This window comes from Colletotrichum godetiae, assembly GCF_030913485.1.
Source record: "Colletotrichum godetiae strain CBS 193.32 chromosome Unknown BDP55scaffold_80, whole genome shotgun sequence".
In the NCBI taxonomy this organism is placed as follows: Eukaryota; Fungi; Ascomycota; class Sordariomycetes; order Glomerellales; family Glomerellaceae; genus Colletotrichum; species Colletotrichum godetiae.
This window is the reverse complement of record NW_026851328.1, coordinates 87,783-105,858: the sequence shown is the minus strand read 5'-3', so window position 1 is coordinate 105,858 and position 18,076 is coordinate 87,783. Positions and strand designations below refer to the sequence as shown.

General features: G+C 44.0%; 2 protein-coding genes across 2 annotated transcripts; one reads left to right on the top strand and one right to left on the bottom strand.

Annotated features, from left to right (window-relative positions):
- The first annotated feature begins 9,283 nt into the window (after nucleotides 1–9,283).
- On the top strand, nucleotides 9,284–11,052 carry BDP55DRAFT_683869 (uncharacterized protein). The gene has a single exon (XM_060576365.1). It carries the CDS (start codon nucleotides 9,374–9,376, stop codon nucleotides 10,787–10,789), a length of 1,416 nt encoding a protein of 471 aa, XP_060422789.1. The 5' UTR covers nucleotides 9,284–9,373; the 3' UTR covers nucleotides 10,790–11,052.
- BDP55DRAFT_638232 (glycosyl hydrolases family 18-domain-containing protein) lies at nucleotides 11,045–17,555 on the bottom strand (the record flags this gene model as incomplete). Its single annotated transcript, XM_060573089.1, has 18 exons — nucleotides 11,045–11,835; nucleotides 11,917–12,442; nucleotides 12,508–12,959; nucleotides 13,027–13,150; nucleotides 13,253–13,682; nucleotides 13,742–14,830; nucleotides 14,886–15,226; nucleotides 15,270–15,344; nucleotides 15,419–15,553; nucleotides 15,622–15,844; nucleotides 15,948–15,954; nucleotides 16,019–16,220; nucleotides 16,279–16,308; nucleotides 16,366–16,694; nucleotides 16,754–16,893; nucleotides 16,959–17,115; nucleotides 17,175–17,335; nucleotides 17,392–17,555. The coding sequence occupies 18 exons, from the start codon at nucleotides 17,553–17,555 to the stop codon at nucleotides 11,045–11,047; spliced, it is 5,376 nt and encodes a 1,791-aa protein (XP_060422788.1).
- Nucleotides 17,556–18,076: the final 521 nt, after the last annotated feature.

Sequence of the window (18,076 nt, the reverse complement as noted above, 5' to 3'; positions counted from 1 at the left end):
TTATTCGTGATCAGGTTCGAGATTCACCGGATGCTCTTTGCCGATTCTTTATTCTGACTGTCAATGTGACTAAGATTGAGGATTTAGCATGGCTCCAATACGGCGAAGGTTTACTTACTATCACTTTGTACAAGAATCGTGGCCCAATCAGAACTTTGGCTTGGCAACTGCATCAACATCATGGTGGGAAATTACTTGCCATGACCTGATACTCGTCGCCGACTCGTGAATCATGCTGAAGCTACCAGCTTCTTTGATTCTGGGGATTTCGCTCACGGGTACCGTCGCGTGGAGGCTTGGTGGGTAAGCGTATTATTCTAGTTGACAGGAGGTCTTACTAACATCACATTTGACCATTACGGGTAGAGAAAGATGAGCACTGTTACTAGAGTTTGTCAGGATCCCTTGTCACTAGGTTCTATGACTGACCGTTCTTATCTACTTCTGTTGATGGAGACTGTCAAACCATTGAAAAGAGTTTAGTAACACTCCTATACATCTCCGCTTGTAAAAAAAAACAAAAAGCTTGCATTATTTTATCTGTAAAGTAGCTCTCACTGTCGGATTGGAAGTCCAATTCGACCTCGAGGCAAGGGGCCCGCGCAAGGGCCACTTACAGACCATACTTATAAGATCTACGGTCTACCTAACCTCTAGTTAGAACCTCCTTTTTATACCTTATGTAGAAATTAAATATATATAGATTTTGACTTTTTCGTTACCTATAGTTCGAACTATCCTTATAATAAGAATACCAATACTGATTAATAGTTAAATCCTACTATCGTAAATTAGTAAGGCATTTTGTAAGTAGAAGAGACGACCTCCTTAAATAGAACGTAATAGGAGAATTATACTACTTACCCGATAGAAAATAGGTAATAAGACACAAATCTTTATAACGGAACGAAATAGAGGAATCGTAGCCCTTAATTACTTATAAAAGGTCGACGTCTATTATATTAAAAACAAACTATAATTAAAGAAATCGTAAGAAGGTGACTAAGCTACCTATATTGCCCTTACGCGATTTGTCCTACTTAATAATTTACGGGCGGCCCGTATATTAATAGAGGAAAATAAGCGAAATTATTAGATTTGCTAGATTAGCAAATCTACTATAGATCTCGACCATATAACGAAATAGGCCTAATTAGAGGATATAAAAAGGCACCTCAAGACCATAAAAACAAACTTTTAAAATAATAGGGTGTTTAGGTAAGAACTAGACCCCACCGGTAGCTTTAGGCGTATTTCTTAGTCGAATCTGAGGAAGCTACTGGGATTGATGGCGATATTGTTATTATTAAAACCGACTTTAAAATTCTAAGGTTAAGCTTCCCCTTTTTATTTATACTTATTACCCTTCGGTTATTTTAAAGGAATAAGAGCTAGGCGGAGTTAAGATGAAGAAAAAAGGGATTTAGAAGCATTATAACGCTCACCCTATAAAGGGATATAAGGTACCTAATTCTTTAGACTATATATCCTTGCTAAACTATAAAGGTAAAAAAAAAGCCTATTACCCCAGTTAGTATGGGAGAAAACTAAAAAGACATTTAAGGAGAGAATATAAAAAAAGGGCCACTAGAAGACCTTTTTTATATAATAAGGTACGCTATAGGAAAAAAAAACCGTTAATAAGAAACATAGCGGCCAATTTAGAAAACTAAAAATAAATAATAATAAGGCTCGCCGTAAGGAGGTTAGAGGCCGTAGGAAGCTCCTAGACCCTAATAAATATAGTGAATAACGATAATATATTACTACCACGACCAATAAATAAATCTAATATATCCTTATTAAAATTAAATATGCCGGCCCTTATAAATAGAAGTATAAATTAAAGGACGATAAGGGGCAAGTTAGTATATAAAACGCACAGAAGGACTCCCATCCTAAAAGATTAGATTAAGATTAATCCGGAATACTAAAGGAAATAGTTATATCGAGACTTAGACTACCCTAATGGCGAGTAAATTAATATAACGTTAATCTTCATTATAAAAATATACGCCCGTAAAGGGCTTAAAGGGCAACCCCTATTTTATAAAGTTATAAACGACCTAGGCGACTAGAAAGATAAATAGTTCGCCAACGCTAATCCCGGTGTCGTTAAGGAGGTGAATAGATTTTTTTATTATTAAGGCGTTCTACTAGCCTAAGGGGCAAGGTAAAAGGCCTATAAGACACTTATAATAATAATAGCCGTAGAGGACTTTACGCCATAGGACTAGAATTAGATCGATAAAGCAATATTAAAGTATAAAGAATTTAATAGACGAGTAAACTAACCGGACTTTCTGCTAAAAATCACCAATAATAACATCGCAGCGCCTAATCTAGCATAGATAAGGGGGATCATACCAGAGGCGCATTAAACAACAATTCCGCCTATTATAATAACGACCCTAACAACAATACCAATCCGAGGATTAATCCTAAGCACCTAACAAAATACAAGGTCGATAATATAAATACCACCCAATTACGCTACCGCACAAGAAGTACACAAAGAGAACGATCTAATAGTAGCTAGTATAAGATAGTTTACTAACTTAAAAAAGATCTTTCTAAAAAAGAAATTATACTTAGAGGGGAGATATAAGGTCCTATAAGAAACCCTCATAATATTCTATAACTACTATAAAAAAATCGGTATCTAAGAATACCAATATCATTCAGTAATTAATATTATACTAATAGGGAAAGCTACCAAATACTACTATTAAATAGTATATAATATCGATCAAACCGACTTTCTTAATATTATTAATATAATCCGAAATCGATTCAAGACCTAAGATAGGAACCTCGAGCTCCTCTCGGAGCTAAGGGCATTATCATTTAGCTCTATAGCTAGAATAATAGAAGGAAAGTCGAGAATTAAGATCCTTAAAAAGCTCATTAATAAGATCGATAAACTGGCAAGAACGTAGCTAAATAAAGGGACTAATAAGCAAAAAGTCGGTTATTTATATATGGTAGTATAAAGGGTATTAAAGGTAAAGATAACTCTATATTAACTGCTTAAGGACTATAAGACGCTATACTCGAGGTTAAGGTCTAGCTTTAATATTAAAGCTAGGATACTAAATTAAATTTACCTCTAATCTTATAAAGGCCCTTATTAATAATACTAGGTAGACCGTATATATAATAATAAAGGAAGAGAGATAAGGTATAGTAACCGCTAGGGGGGAGGAATAGACTCCTTAGGGGGGCGCTAGTCTAATACTAACCGAGCACCGTAGAAAAGGAAGTACTTTATATATAAAAAGGAAGGTTATTAATCAAGTAACCACTCTAATAAAGAATACGCTAAGTCGTATAACTAATATAGAAAAGCAAAGGGCACATAAGGTAAGACGGGCCATAATCGATTCAACCAATTCCTAGTAGTCTATAAGGACTATCTAATGAATATAATCGAGTTATTTAAAAGTAAGGAAGATCTTACCCCGTATACTTAAAACCTCGACTTCGATAAAATTAACGATATCACCTATTCTTTTTTTACCCCGTTAACTTTAAAAGGATATATAATACTAAATAGATAGAGAGTAGTATAAGCCTTAAATAAGTAGGTTTTCTTCTATAGTTAGTAAAGGAAGGTCCCTTAGCCAACGATAATACTTAACAGCACGGGGGACATAAATACTAATACCGCAGCCATAGCTCGTACTAAAGTTAAAAGGCCTAAGAAAGAAAAAAGAACGATAGGCTTATAAGTACGTAATTTATACCCACCAAGAGGGTTCTATAATAATCTAATATAAACATTCTATATTAGTAAAAGGTATAGCTCGGAAACCTTCCACGGGATTATTCTAAATACCGGGGCATTATAATAATCGACGGGGGGCAAAGGATAATTCTACGTACTCCAAAAGATCTTACCAATGACCCTTAACATTATAAACGTAGGCATTGTGAGGATTAATTTCGGCCTAGGGGAAGAGATAAATACCTTAGGTACTATAAATATAAATATACGATTTAGAATGATGATTTTCTATATTCTACCCGTTAATATACTATTCCTCCTATACCTAAACGACATAGATAAATTAGGCATTATGTTTGATAATATAAGGAATAGAATGTCCAATAAAAAGCATTTTGAGCTCGTTAATCGACGATAAAGGTATACGTTTATAAAGCTTAAACTAGATGTTAAGTCTATTAATTATTTAACGGAAAGTGAATTTAAGCGACTATATTGACGATTCGGCTATCTGTTAGTAATAAGACTATATAATCTCCTTAAATATTTAGGGAACGATATAAAAATAAGGGCTCTAGAGTAATTAATAATAGTATACCACCAGTACTAAATAAACGCCTAGAGCCTGTGCAGATTCAAGTTTAAATTATACAACGACCTCAATTTTAATTAAGAAATTATCGTTAATATCTTTTATTTAAATAGTCGACCAGTATTCTATATAATCGATAAAGCTATATTATTCTAAAAAGGCTAATTCCTTTAAAATATATAAGCCAAGACCGTGTAGGTAATGCTAAAGCGCTGTTAGATCGATATATACTAAGGTCCACTAGATAGTATTAGAACTAATGCCAGTACTAGCTTTAAATCGGTAGAATTTAGGGAAAATACTACTTCATATAGTATCTAACTAAAAGTCGTCCCTATTAAAGCACACCATAATATTAATAAGGTAAAAAGATTATACTAGCAGTTGAAAAGAGCTTTTAAGATTATCTAAAAAGAGAGCCCTAATTTAACGGATAAAAAATGCCTCTAGACGGCACTTAAGTACTATAATAATACCATAGGACCTAAAGGGCTCGTTCCGACGCTACTTATATTCGGAGCATATTTATAAATAACAACGGCCTTACCGCCGTTACTAGATATAACCTAGAGGGCGCGAGTAATCGAGAAAGTAATAAAGACTCTTTATAAGGTAAATATTAGAAAGTAAGTTAATAAAGCTATTACTATGTATAATAGGCCCGACGTAAGCCTCAACCTCGATATGCCCCTAAATTCGGAAGTACGAATATAAAGGGAAACTATAAAGCAATAAATAGGCCTATATAAGTTAGTCTTAATTAACGAATAATCTTATATTGTCGTAAAAAATCGAGACTAACTACTAGAGGTATCGATTACTGTAGTACGATTATACTACGTCGACCCTAGTAGAGTGATTTCTAACCTATAAAAAGAAGAAGAGCTAGGGGAACTACCTTAATAAAACGATAAAGGATAACTAAGCAATAAAGGGTAGGAAACCATCCTTAATAAGATTATTATCGTAGCACCCTTAAACAATAAAGTAGAAAAAGAACTAGTACCCCTACCATAAATAAGATACCGAGGAAGACCCTAAAAAGTACCTTAATAGCAATTCATATCTAACACTAAGGCTATTACTATCTTCTATACGGCTAAAGAGAAAGTAGATTTTATAATAGCGGTTAAGCTAAAGGAATAAGGAATAATTATAATTATAGGACGACCGTATAAAGGCTCCGACCTTATTAAAGCCGATATATTACGCGATCGAGGGGTCTATAGATTTATCATTTACGATCTAGAGAAGTATATAAACCTCCGTATTTTTAAGTCGTAAATAGTCTATAAGATCAAAGGAAAAAGGACAAATTAGCCGTATGAGAAATCAAGGTATATAATATAAGGCTACGGTAACGTTAAAAAGGCGGTACTGCTTATATAGTCGCTAATAATTTAGCGCTATAGCTAACGATTAATGATAGTATTAATGGCATTATTATAGTAAAAAGGATACTGGATCTAGAATCGTGATATCACCTAGGCATATACCTAATCGGTAATAAGGCTTACGAAGAAGATATTGGCTTATTTATTAAAGGAAATAGTAAGTAAATACCTAGACGATATGATTATTAAAGTATTAAAGCTACTCTACGGCCTCGCAGAGTTAGGTACTTATTAATAGGCAATATACTATAATTTCTATATCAATAAGCTTTTAATAATTATGTCGATGTACGATCCTTACTTCTTAATTTCTGTATATATAGACGATCTATTTAAAATCGTTAGAATATAAACCGACGATATATTAAAGCTTTTTAATACGGCCTTTATAAAGAAAAAGGATAAGGAGCTAGAGAAAGCAAAGTTTATTACTAAGCTAAAAAAGATCCTTATAAAGGATACACTACTTATATTTAACGGCAGGATCCTTACGATTAAGGACAAGAATATTATCTTCCGATAGAAAGGGTAAGGCAAAAAGATCACTCTTATTAACCTAAGGGCAACCGACTACTAGAAGTAGTATAAAACAGAGCTTGTATAAGGAGCTTATATCGTAAATATCTATTAACTAGAGGCTACTTTCAACTATATAAGGGCAGTATAGGCCACTTTGTTAATAGAACGCAACTTTAATACCCTTAACCAACGGCTATAATAGTAACAAATAAACCTCGATAAAGGGCTTATATATTAACCCATCGACCTAAAAGAGGTAAAGCTCTATATATTCGTTAACGGCTCATTTGCGAATAATAACGACCTTATATCGTAATTAGGATATATGATAATCCTTATTAACGAGGTAATAGAAAAGGAGAACTTTACGATCCGCAATAATATTATCCACTATTTATTAATAAAAAGTAAAAAGGTTATATAAAATATACTTGCCTTAAAGGTCTATAGTATAGTTAACGGCATCGACATCGCATATACGATCTTAACGATACTAAAGAGGATTACCGATTAACTTAATATCCCTATAATACCGACAATCGTCTATACCGATTCGTACTTGCTATATAAATACTTCGTTAAATTAGGTACTATAAAGGAGAAGAGGTTAATAATAGATATTATGGCCCTCTAGTAATTATATAAGCGCCGCAAAATCCTCGAGATCTATTGGATTAATAGGGATAATAATCTAGCGGATACTTTTATAAAAGTAACGCCTAATAAAGGGCTCGAGTACTTTATCGGTAAAAAAAGGGCGATAATACGGATAGAGGGATAAATAACCTATAAGGAGTAGAAGAAAAAGGAAAAAGGGGTAGCCTTAATAAAGGAGCCCGAGATCGAATTATATTTTTAACTGCCGTAATTAGGTAATAAAAGAGAGAGATAGTTAGTATTAGATTAGAAGTCCAATTTAACCTCGAGGTAAGGGGCCTGCGTAGGGGCTATTTACAGACTATATTTATAAGATCTACGGTCTACCTAACCTCCGGTTAGAACCTCCTTTTTACACCTTATGTAGAAGTTAAATATATATAGATTTTGACCTCTTCGTTACCTACGGTTCGAACCATCCCTATGATAGGAATACTAACACTCACTTCTAATCACTATGATTCCTTGACTGGGTTCAAGGTTTTTAGGGATCGGAACATATGGAGGAGTTCTAGGGGTATCAATTATCAATATATATTATTTCCCGGTGTCTGGGCAACTATTGCTTGCTTTTTGACATTATCTGATGGATAAATTCTCTTAAACGTCTTCCGTACCTCTCGTACGTACCGAGAACTTGACCGGTCAATAATGCTTATTGTGGAGTTTGGTGGTTTATTTGGTGGTTTAACGATCTTCGACAATTACTTTCCGAATGGTTCAGTCTAGTCATGGGCCACATCTCTGCGACCAGACGTAACCAGTCAATTTTTGACACGGTGTGAGGGTTGTACGGAGTATGCTATCCTGGAACACGTTTCGGACAACCGTACTGAACACGGTTATATAAGCCTACTTGATAATTCGAACTTGAACCGACAAATGAATCCATTGATAAATCACCATATATCTTATCGAGTGCGGAATGGCGTCAGTACATAGCTACTCACTCTGTCTAAGGGTAATAATGAAACACGTATTCTTCCTCATTATTCTATGTTATCACTGTCTTAATTTCTTCCAATATACCTACCTAACTGTGTCGATGCAGGAGCCAAGTTCGCTGCACGCATTCGGATGGAGCAGGATGAGACTGCATATTTCGTCCATATCAGCATTGCGATCAGCATTGCGACCAGGATTTTGAACCGGTTGCCCTGGCTTGCTAGTTGAAAAGTCTGGAGCTTGCAGGCATGATGACGCACTGCGAGCCAGCGACAAGAAACTCTGATTCGATACCTCATCATTTCTGCTGACTCGAAAGAGCCACAAATATGCTGCCATTGAAAGAAAGGGATCTTCCGCGCTGATTGAGTTAGTGCAATGACTCGATGATAAGGCAAATAAAGCTTGGTGCTTCAGCAGAAAGGTGGAAAATCTCGACTCGTCCAACGATCTAGTTCTCTAATATTCACTTGCTGAGAATGCAAGTGCAGCTAGCCTCATAGGGTCATTGCCGGTGGCCATGGACGATGAAAGTCATCCCAGTGGATCGCGGAAACCTTTGGTTGGAGCTCCGTCCCAACACTGGAATTTACGGCATGACACGGTGATGAAATATTGCCAGAACACATTCTTCTCCGGAGTTGTTTGAACGTCTGATGGCAAGGTTAATAAATATGATTGGATCTCGAGCTCGTGCGTTCTCCTGTATGAATAAATTTGGATTATCGTTGCGCATGAGCTGGGCTTCCTCGGCCGCCATAGTTGATTCATGTTGAACCTTGTCGCCCATGGCCTATGCGGGCAATTGTATCAATTATGTTCTGTCTCACCCTCACCTGACTTCGAGTTGTCGGCTATAGTTCTTCTGACAGATGTGGTAGTATATTCATTGCGAGTGCTGATACGGGGTTCGGCTTCGCTCTCATGTGTTTTGAACCTCCATAACTTGAAGTCTTGCTGCTGGTAGTGGATGCCGCGTCTCACACATCGCGTGCAATCTGGTTTTGGTAGTCACACTAAAGTACTTAAGCTTGAGTATTTTGTTCCGCTTAGAGCATATTGTCTGTTTCAACGATTCTTTGTTTTGGTTCGACCGTATTCGGTACATGCTGCACCGGGAAAGCGCATGTTATTACGAGGTACCCGAAAATGAAGGTGATGTTGGAATGCGATACTTGGTAGCCCTGGACTTGCTTTCTTAACACACCCAGGTAAGACTTCAAGGGATCTCCTGCCCAAACTTGGTGGATGGGCGATTTGACACTTATCATGGGCTTGTCGTCAAATGGTAAGGAAGACTGCCTCTTATCAGACAAGCATCGGCGATAGACGCATACTCTTGGCAACCAGGGGGGTTGGAGGGTTGTCACACTTCTTAGTCAGCAGTACAACCCCTCTCCGAGGGATTTCTGCGAACCATCCCAGTCAGGCAGCCACTTCGCTCCTTCACACAGTTCGAAAAGAAATCTTGTAAGTAATTCGGTGTAACTGCCGGGAAAAAGATATTCACTGAGAAAGTACTAGGGAAGCTCAGTCCAAATGGCTCAACCCACACCATCGGAAGACGGCGCGTTTGAGGATGTCAGCATCACAAGCAGCCAAGACTCTTTGCGCCAGTTTCGAAATGACTTCTCGGGATCTCAGACCAGTCGCCGCGAAGTCGTCAAGAGACTTCATTTCACCGTCAATCTGCCACCTGTCGGCGAGAAGCGTATGAAGAAGCTCCAAAGTACCCGTGAAGCTGCCGCCAACAATGCTGCCTTTACCCAAGCCATCGTGGACCTTTTCCAAGGTCTAAGTGATTGGGAGACAGGTGAAATCACTCTCATCGTAAGAGTCGCTTCCCCTTCGGATACAGACGAGGATCTGTTTGATTCCTTGGATAGCAGCCACTCTGGCAGCCCAATATGGGATGTGCGTAACGACTTCAAGTACATCAGTTTCGATCAGAGTGTGGTTACTGCTTCGGGCCTCGCACAAGTTCGGGCCATCTCCAACTTAGATTTTCGGGAAGACTTCAGCAACGTAAAAAGACGACTCTACCCCGCCTGCATCTCTATCATATCCCAGGCACTCCCCAGCCTCAAAGCTCTGACGTGGGACTGCATCATGCCCTCACGCCGTCACGAGTCTTCAAGAAAGGAAATTCGCCTTGCTCTCGCACAGACCTTGAAGCATGGTACTTTCACCAATCTCAAAAGCCTTGAAATCTATCTCGAAGATCCAGATCCGCTGAACGATAGCTCCGACCCCGGGGCGTTTTGCCAGAGTCCCGAGGAAGACGCTCTTTCGTTGGGTATCAGCAGAATCTTACAGCTACCTGCAATCGCCAAAGTGCAGCTCACAGGTCTCTGGACTATTGCCCCTACAGCTTTTGAGGCGGCAACGGACTTCGGGTCCTTATTAGAGTCGGTGAATATCGAGAGCAGCGGAACGACCCCTGATGGGAAATGGCTCAGCATCGGGGAAGAAGAGGACGATGTTTACCAGGATGAGCCAGACTCAGACTCAGACGCCTCTGAGGCTGCTTTTGACTCTGCGGACTCGGATACGTCCGACTTTGTTCCGGAGCATGAATGGGAACGAGAAGCAGGGAACTTTCCGGCGAACTCGTGGAGGACTTCGATCGATACCGAGGTTTTTGTGCCTTACATACTATCTCTCGTCAGAACCACACTCAAGATGTCACCACTCCGGACTCTAAGATACGAGATTCAAACGCAGCCGTCGCCATTCTTCGTCGAGTACTTTGCACCGGGGGTCGAGAATGACTCGGCAAAAAGGGAGTCGAATCACCGAGGAGATTTCGAACGGGACAATGCCAGCCGGTCAAGATGGATTCTCACGGTCGTGCAAGGCTTTGACCCGTCCTGGACAGTGCCTCCTGATCTGATCAGCGCGATCGAGGAGACTGGTGGATGCGTTTTATGGGATGGACCTGATTCTTTTCATTAGTCTCATGCAGATGAACTAAGGGGTTGACTCATCGTCTCGTCTCTTTGTTACTTCAAGTGGAATGTCTACGGTATCTGCTGACCTGGTCATGGATTTGGAAAGGATAGTTGAAATTTGACGTTTCACAATACACATGTTGGAGCGAGTACCAGAGCCTTGAGTGTCTATCCTCTTCGATTACAAGGGTATACTCCTAAACGAGTGCACAGGACACATCGTGTTTGTTTTATAGATCTAGCTAGTTAATGAAGCTATCTACGGCATTGGGTTCACCCATCTACCCTTAATCTCATTATCGTAGACGGTCCGTAGCGCTTGGATAGTGGCTCTCCTCTTCCTCCTGTCATCGTCATCCTTTGATGCGTCGGTGCCCTGGAGGACCTTCTCCGCCCTCGGGATGTACGTGTCCAGCAACTTGACGAGCTTGCTTCCCGAGACCTCGGCGCTGGTCTTGACGAAGCTGAGCCAACTCTGCTGGAGGTTGCGCTTCGTCCAGGTACCCTGATTGACCAAGTGATCCTCCATGACGTTCAGGGCTATGCCCACGCGGTCGGCCTGGTCGCGGTATAGCGCCGAGAGCTCAGGCTCGATGAGATACTTGAAGGTGACGACGGTGATCTTCAGCGTGCGGAGTGCTTGATCCAGGGGTGTGCCTTCCTTCCACTGGGCCTCCTTCTCCAAGCTGACCTCCTCTTGGAGCCTAGTGCCGGAGCCAAAGGACTTTTGCTTCTGCCAGTTGACTGGCTCGATGACGGAGATGAATTCCAGAGGGAAGTACGTGGCTGACGGGTAGGCCTGCTGGACGACCCAAGTGATCGGGTTGACCTTGGCCCCGTTGGCATTGAGAGGGTCGGGTGCATAATTCATCCATCCGCCTGCTTTCATTGCGCGGCAGAGGTCTCTCACTCCACGCCCATCTGCGCCTTCGATACTCAGCCAGCGTGCAAAGGTCTGGGCTTCCAACACGTGCTCAATGACGTATTGTTCATTGTCGCCCTTCTTGTTTTTGAGAATCTGCTCTCCCCTTTTCTGGATACTGCTGGCCACTGTAAAGGGCGATGTCAGTCGATGTAGCTGGCAAAATGGAGGAAGTTATAGCATAAGCATCAGTAACAAGTGAGACTTACTGTTCGAACAATCGGACCAGTCGTCGCTGTCGTAGATGAACATGTTTAGACGGTCCAACGAGGACCAGTCCAACCAGTTGACGTTGTAGACTGCAGTACCTGTGCAGACGGCAAGAGTCTTGCCGGCGCGCTTCTCCAAGTCGCGGTCAAAGAGGCCTGATTGGTACGCGGGGTTCGTGCTCGAGTTGCCGGTGAAGTCATCGTCGATGGCGACGGAGCGCTTGGTGACGGCGCCCCACGAACCATCGTCCTCGCCCTCGTAGAAGCCATCCACGGCGGTGATCTCGTTACAGGCCTTTTGCTCTTCGGCGCCGCCCTTGGGAGGGCATGTCTTCTCCTTGCTGTTGGGCTTCGTATCTGATTCATAGGGTATAATTCGCCTTTGCAGGCTGGGGGGCGAGATGGAGGATGGCTCCATGTCGGTGACCTCGGTCAAATTGAAGCCAGAGTCGATCAGGCGTCGCTCAGTTGCGCCTGATGTACACTGCCACTCCTTGCCATTTCCGGGAATGAGATTTTTCTCGATCTGAGTGATATTGGTCAGCGCCATGCAACTTGCTCATTTGGACAGCCATCTCAGGGTCTACTTACCTGCTTGAATGTATGCGTCTGAGGAGTCCACTTGAATATCTCGGGGATTTTGGCCTGGGCAATGAGAGACATGCCGGCATCCACACCATAGCCGAAGCCACAGTCGAGATCGGAATCGACCCTCATGCGGACCCAGGTGTCAGCCACGAGCTCGACATCGGTGGTGGCGATGCTCCAGACATCATCAAACTCAAGACCGAAGACCATGGTGGGCATCAAATGGAATTCAACATCTCCGTTGCCTTTCATCTCGGCATCAAAGGTGGGCTCGGCGAGATCTCTCCTGTCAATGCCCCGCTTGGCCTCTGAAAGTTCCTTCGGGTCGAACTTCTCATCGTGTTGGGGGTAGGTCTGCTGGATGTCCCAATCAACGATGTTGACCCTGGCTTCGACGCGGCCCTCAACTGTGATGTCGGCCTTGATCTCTCCTCGAAGATCGAGGCGAGGACCAACTGAACATTTTTTTGTCAGTGAGCTACTTCGATTTGCATTGTCTCTAAGATTTCGGAAGTTACTTACGCGAACCGAATCCAGGAATAACGAAATTGGCGCCCTGGAAATAGATGGGAGCGATGTTGAACGCTTCGGAGTCCCAGTGTAGTGACATCCTAGCGTCGAGGGTGAAGACAGCATTTACGCTTCCCTGTAAGGTCTTTAGTACATGCTCAAAGTCTCATGAATCCCACAAAAAATGACAACTTATGCGTGAAAAGACTTGAGGACAGAGGCGAAAATGGCAACATACCTTATTGGCAAAATGCAAGTAAGACTTGCTGAGATCCAGGCCGGTCTCAGAGTTGAGCGTCGTGATAAGGGCAAACCCGAAAGACGTCGCCATCTTGATGCCGGCGGTCGCAATGGCGTCGATCTTGCCCTTGAACTCGCCGCAGTCCCACTCGTCTCGCAACAAGACTGCGGAGAGGTCTTCCTCGTAGAGGTGGCGCTTCTCCGTCTTAACGATCTCGACTTCGACGAGGCTCTCCAGCCACTCGAGGACGTCGTCACCGAACCATCGCTTATGCAGGTCCTTCTTCGACAGACCGCCAAAGTGATTATCGTCACGCCACTCCTCTTCGAGCCATCTCTTGTGGTTGCCTCCAAATTCTTCGAGAGATCGCTTGCGCTTCTTCGATACCGGGCGGGTGACGATGTGGTCCCAGTAGCCTTCCTGGTTTCTGTTGTAGAGGACGTAGGTTAGGATAAACCACTAAGTCTGAAGAATGAGGGCACTCACGAGTAATCAATACGAAGCTGTGTGTCACCGTATTCTCTGGGGACAAGCTTGAAGTTGTAGCCAAATTTGAGATCATAGATAACGGGCAGGCTCGCCATTCGTCGAGTGAGGTGTCCCGGCAACGTCTGGTTATGGGAAACCTCCAGGCTTTCAACAACGGCATACTTACCCGGTCCACAGCCCTGATCTTGCGGCATCTCGATGATGGTTCCGGATGCACCGTTTCCGAGGAAAAGCTCTTTGCAATTGCTGTCCTCGGAATCGTTCATGCACACCATCTGAACAGTCTGGGCGCTAAGAGAGTGAGCATCGTTGCAGTTAAAGAGCTCCCAGTGGGAGCCGTCGCGCTTGTCGAGGGTGACCTGGATCTCTGTAGGACTAGCCATGACGTAGAATTGAATCGCAGACTTGTTTGGGTCGTCGTCGCTGCCGCCGGTTTGCGAGCCGCCCCAGGTGTCGTCTGTCTTTGTGTTGCCCTTGGTCTTGACATCGTTTCCGGTAGGGGGATCGGGAAACAAGTCCTTCAGGGCCGCCGGGAGGAAGAGATTAGAGCCACTAGGTGGATCACAGCAGAAGATTCGCGCGCGATGGGGGTCGGGATGCGGAAAGCACATCTCGCCACCACCGGCGCCGGCCCAGGTGAGCATGACCTCCGTGTTGAGGTCGCAGTGAGCGTCGAAGCAACTTCCGGGCTTGCCTTTCCACTCGCAATTTTTCCACTTCTTGAACTCTTCGTCGTCGCAGCACCAGAGGCTGATTTTCTTCCACGTGTACTCGTCTAAGGCGTCTTCGAGCGACGTGCCCGTGAGACTCTGGAGGTGTTTGAGATCGACATCCGGAGACTTTTCGCCAATATTGCCGTTTCCGAACGCGCCGGAGAAGGTGAGTGCTTTTTGTCCGCTCGGGCACTTCTTTCCATTATCATGGAATCTGCACTTGTCGCCGTCGCTATTCTCGGCCTTGGTTTTGCAGCAGTACATCTTGTGGCCGTCTTCACAGTACTTGCCGTCGCCCCATTTGTTCATCTGGAGGCCGACCTCGCCGAATTCGCAACGGCCATTGCAGGTCGGCGCGTCGCCTTGACTTCTCCTGTATGTCTATGAGTGACATGCCTTGAGGCGTTAAAGGCAAGTGATGGTCTTACCATTTACAATCCTTCGGATCCGGTGCAGAGTTGACGGGACAGCAGAGCGTGCTGTCTTCCTCGGAGGAGTGTCGGGTGAAGAACGTAGCATCACCACACGGTTGAGTCGTGACGGGTTTGAAGCCAGCCTTATCACACTTGCCTCCACAACCAGTGACGTAGCAATTCTGGGCTCCTAGCTGCTCCCATGTGGCCGCTCCATCTTCAGAAAGGGTTTGTCGCAAAGCCAACGCCTTAGTAGTTGGGCCAACGACAGCACCTAGGGCGTCTAGGTTGTCCGTGTCTTGGTCAATCTGAAGACCAATCAATACCCAAGCATGATTTCGATGTGCCTCCATGTCCTTCGGGAAGCCAGATGGCATGAATATGGGTGTGTCAACTTACCGACCAGATCAGCAGGCCACCAAGACCTTGCTCGTTCGCAAAGTCGATCTTGGCCTCGATAGTTTCAGGGTCATCCTAGAGAATGTCAGTATACGCCGTCCTTCACGAGTGCTGACCTCAATTCGATGTGACAGGAACTTTTAACATACGTAGCTGACCCATTGGTTCTGGTTCCAAACAATGTACTTGATCTGGTGCTCCTTGTCGTAGTACGGCTTGAGGTTGTGTTTCTTTATGATATCCTCAATCTCGCGGTACGCCAACGTTCCAGAATTCGCAGTGCACTGATTTTAGACTGTCAGTAAATAAACGATGAACGCATCCATGCTCAAGTGCAAAAAGATCAACATACCGGGCCAGGAGCTGCACCTCCGCGGAACTGGCATCCAGGCTTGTTGCAAGCCGGGTCCGTCAGCTCGAAAGAGCGACCGTAGAAACCAATGCCAAGGTTGAGCTTCTCGGGAGGGATATCATTGCGCCAGTACAGGTCAAGTGCGAGCTTGATCTCAGTGAGGTTTGAGTGCGCGAGAACATTGGAACCGATGGGGTTCCAGGCATCCCAAACGCCGTGAAGACTGTCTCAGGTTAGCCAGGGACTATCAGATGACGAGCTTTCCCATGAGTGGACGGTTCTCCAAAATCGGCAAGGCAAGGCACATCTTGGAAGCTAGGACTTACTCGTAACCTATGGAACTGAATTAGAAATTTGTCTTCAAAATGTCATGGGATCGCGAAGACGAAATGCTTACTCATGATGTTCACAAAGTCGACAGCGTCGGTGCTGGCCTTGAGATCAAAGTGGCGAAGATACCAGAAGCTAGTCGGCGTAGTGAATGACACAACGTAATCAAGGGGTTGGTTTTTGATGGCCTCCTTAAGCTCCTTGAGCAGAAGGGTGAAGTTCTTGCCATCTTCTTCAGCGCCGCCGCGATCATCGGCTCCTGGATATTCCTGCGGCGAATTTATTAGAGAGTGGTAGAATGAAGGTGGAAGCAGAGCTCAAACATACCCAGTCGAAATCAACACCATCGAAACCATACTAGAATTTAACGTCAGCTGAAATGACCCAGATCAAGGGTCAGAAAATCCTTATTACTTGACGCATGAAGCTCATGAGATTGCCGATGAACTTGGACCGGTTAGCTTTACTGCTTGCAACATCGTGGAAGACCAGCTGGGTTGCACCAGGGTCATTGAAAGTCCATCCTCCAAGCGCCACCATGACCTTGAGAGCTCTATTCTGCTTCTTCATAGCGGTCATCTTGGAAAAGAGATTCGGCTCGAGGTCGTCCATCGGAACGATCTGGAAGTCGTTGGGCGAGACGTAGGCGAAAGAAAACATAAGATGGGTCAACGCTCCTACGGGCATCTGGTCGATCGACATGCCATTGCATGCTCTCGAGTGTACCCACGCCTCGTAGTAGCCTTGTTAAGTCAGCGATCCAGCCTGTTCGCCAACACAGCTACGAACAGAGATAACGTACCAACAACTCGCTGACGGACATTGCCGTTGGATGATCCGGAGCCTGGCTGATCGCAATTGCTTTGGCAGCTGGTTTCTTCATCATCGGTCTTCTTGCAGAAGTCTTCGGTCATGCCGCAAAAGCCGAATGGCGAGCAGCAACTGGATATTCACACACCACGGTCAGCATCGATCTTGTTACATGATCAGAAAGTTCAAAAGCTTACACGTTTAGAGGGCATTCCTTGCCCTCCGTTTCGGCGTACCGGCCACACTCTGCCTTTGCGTCACAGTTGCTCCAGCATTTGTCATTGGGAGACTGGCCGTTTGTACCACAGGCCTCCGGGCCGTAGTTACACCACCCGGTCTTGGCACAGCAAGCGCCTGTTCATCAACCAACGTTAGATAGAGCCAGTTACGTTGAAACAAAGATAAGTACTAACCATTGCCGCAAGATCTGAATTCGTTGCAACTGTAGTCCTGTTCTTGAGTCACCTGACGACCCAACAGCAAATCACGAGTCTGAATCGCTGCCAGTTCGACACTGGTAGGGCAGAGAGGGAGGTTCCGGTCTTGAGCTGGTTTGACTGAGTAGTCGAAAGGGCTGCCACAAAAGACATTAGAAAGGTGTGCGCCTTAACCAGAATTCCATCAACCCACTGGTAAGCTTCGTTACGGCATGTTGTGGTTGCCAATTCGGCTTTGGATGGGCCATTCCGGCTACCGGTAGGAAAAGCAGAGGAAAATACTGAGAAAATGGAAAAGAAAAGAATAATGAATGTAAAGGAAGGAAACTGTTGAAAGAATGTGTTGAGGCCTGCCATTGTGGCGACTACAAATGCTGTCTGAATGAATGAATGACGGCAGGTTGGACACAGGACACAACCCAAGGCAGAACGAAGTCAATTTGTCTTGAGAGAGAAACGCCAACATCGTGCCCCCGACGAGTGAATACTGGAGTACATGTATGCTCACAGCCCCTCGGACTTGTCTGGCCCACAACCCTGGGAAGAGTCCTTCGAGGAGACTCTTCGCCTCGAGCACGGGTGTTTTTCGGACGCTCCCGACGACAGGGGTTTCGGTGTGCAGGCTGCAGGTTCGCGCTGCTGACTTTTAGGCACCACGCGGGTTCTGCAGGGGAAGTCGACAAGGATCGCGCAGACTCTGGGTGCGATAGTGGAGTAAAAGTGGCGATAGAGTCAGTCTCGGTACTTGGCACGACCTGAATTAACTTAGCTCACGGAGTAAGCTTCTCTTTCTTAAGCATCGGGAGGAATTAGTGCTTACACGTTGTATTTACCGTAATCCTTCGCTGGGAGGAAACCCCATCTTCGTTGCGATTAAC

What these genes read in the sequence shown, in the direction of transcription:
- BDP55DRAFT_683869 (XM_060576365.1), top strand. Translation starts at nt 9,374, where the DNA reads ATGGCTCAACCCACACCATCGGAAGACGGCGCGTTTGAGGATGTCAGC.